This window comes from Fusarium odoratissimum (genome assembly GCF_000260195.1).
Source record: "Fusarium odoratissimum NRRL 54006 unplaced genomic scaffold supercont1.285, whole genome shotgun sequence".
Taxonomy (NCBI): Eukaryota; Fungi; Ascomycota; class Sordariomycetes; order Hypocreales; family Nectriaceae; genus Fusarium; species Fusarium odoratissimum.
Window position 1 is genome coordinate 1 of NW_022158971.1, and position 1,890 is coordinate 1,890.

The 1,890-nt window shown below is 49.0% G+C and overlaps 1 protein-coding gene across 1 annotated transcript; it reads left to right on the top strand.

Moving 5' to 3' along the window:
• On the top strand, window positions 1-1,468 carry FOIG_16887 (uncharacterized protein). The gene is made up of 3 exons (XM_031218367.1): window positions 1-536; window positions 597-972; window positions 1,026-1,468. The coding sequence occupies exons 1-3, from the start codon at window positions 100-102 to the stop codon at window positions 1,173-1,175; spliced, it is 963 nt and encodes a 320-aa protein (XP_031051919.1). The 5' UTR covers window positions 1-99; the 3' UTR covers window positions 1,176-1,468.
• Window positions 1,469-1,890: the final 422 nt, after the last annotated feature.

Below are 1,890 nucleotides of genomic sequence, written 5' to 3' on the forward strand. Positions count from 1 at the left end.
AGAAGCAATGCTTCGAGTTTTGCTTCGCGAAGTGATGCCTCCGTGTCACGCGACAGCAAACGCTCAAAACGGTCGCAGTCACCGACCAAACTATTTCCTATGTACGGGCCAGAGGGCCAAAGATTAATTAGAGACGCACTCAGCACGACAGCACCGCGGCAGTCCTTGCCTTCGTCCCTTTCTGAATTAATCCAAGATATCAATGATATATCCAGAGGCTTCAGCATTATTCCGCAAAGCATGAAGGCAGCTCTAGATCAGCATCTCAAGAACACCGCGCCACTTGATCGACTGCACGGCTTTATGTTCTTTGAAGATACCAATAGTATCAAGGACCTCGATGAATCACTTGATTGGGCGTCAGCTAGGGAAGTCCTTCGTCGTGCTTTGCGCATCGCTGATCGGTCTGGCCAATGCTCCCAGATGCTTAGCGACGAGTCGGCGTGGAACAACATGGTGCATACTCCTCTGCTCGAACTGTTTGCTCGCGATATGTACAGCTGTACAAATCAAGAACTTCTTGACTTCATATCTTGGTATGTTTAAGCTGGGACTTCATCCATACCTCATCCACCACTGACCTTGGAACCCTGCAGCACGACGACAAACGTCGACTCAGCATATCATAGATTCCCCGACACAGCAAGCCGGGTTGACTACGTCCTACGTTTCATACCAGAACGTGATCCTACCTTCCATGCCCCATCTGACGTTATGGCGCCCTGCTTCAATTGGACGTCCGACAGACTGCTGCAACAGTACCCACTCGCCTTTAGCATCGAAACTAAGCGTTACGGTGGTAACACGGCAAAAGGGGAGCAGCAGATGGGGATTTGGCATGCCGCTCAGTGGGAGTTTTTAATATCCAGGACTGGCTCAGTGGCCACAAATAAGCTCGAATTCTTACCAGGCGTTGTGGTACAGGGTCATATTTGGTCACTTGTTATCACGACGAGGTCCCAAGCTATAACAGTATGTGGAGATGATTACGTTCAAACGAATATGGTGCTAATTTGTTGGGATAGACTGTTCTTTGCAGTGTTGAGTTTGGAAATACCAGCTCTGTTATTGGCGTGCTCCAAGTCATCGCTGGTCTGCGACGTCTGCGAAAATGGTCTCTTGAAATCTTATGGCCGTGGTATAAAGAGAATCTACCTGGACTTTGTCAGCTCTGACTATTTCACACTCAGTTTGACCCTCCCTGACCTTAGGCTAGCCCGGAAACAACCAGGTCGGATCCGTGTAACGACAGAAGACGAGGTCAAACGATTCGCTGAGCTTGTAGAGCTAGGCGCCGCTTGGCTTCCCACGGTCGACTCGAACCTATCCGAGCTGGACGAGCTGGCCACTGCAATCGTGAATCTCCTTACACCGGCGCCGCGGCTGCCTTCCGGGCCATCAAAAAACTCTACCCTACCCAAGAATGAAGACTAGAAATGCGCCGCATTTCCATCTAGGCCCGTGCCAGCGGCGGTCAATAGGCGGACGGGTACCCGTCCTTCTAAAATTGGACGGGCCCCGTCCCAATTTCCATATTTGGTATAGTTTTCTCCGCTATCGGACTCCCTCACGCCTTGTTGTTCCTCAAGTGGTTTAGCTTAAGGTCCCATTTGCTAGCTATTTCAAGTGAATCATTGGCTTGAAACTAAAAAAGCCTCGACGTGTTTAAGTTGCAAATAAGACTGAAACTCTTGAATGACTGGGGTTGAACGATAATACAGCTTTCTTTCTATTCTATGGCTGAATACAAGGCTTCTTATTCATCGATATCCGGGCTTGAAGGTATGCCATTTCAAAAATTCCGGGAATCACCCTTCCCTTCCTTTCAAGTCTCCGACTGCTAGGGTGAAGGCCTTTAAAGTACAGTTCAGAGTCTTAGATGGAATCATC

What these genes read in the sequence shown, in the direction of transcription:
- FOIG_16887 (XM_031218367.1), top strand. Translation starts at nt 100, where the DNA reads ATGTACGGGCCAGAGGGCCAAAGATTAATTAGAGACGCACTCAGCACG. An exon ending in CTTCTTGACTTCATATCTTG is followed by an intron (nt 537 to 596) that starts GTATGTTTAAGC and finishes GGAACCCTGCAG; the next exon opens with CACGACGACAAACGTCGACT. An exon ending in CGAGGTCCCAAGCTATAACA is followed by an intron (nt 973 to 1,025) that starts GTATGTGGAGAT and finishes TTGTTGGGATAG; the next exon opens with ACTGTTCTTTGCAGTGTTGA.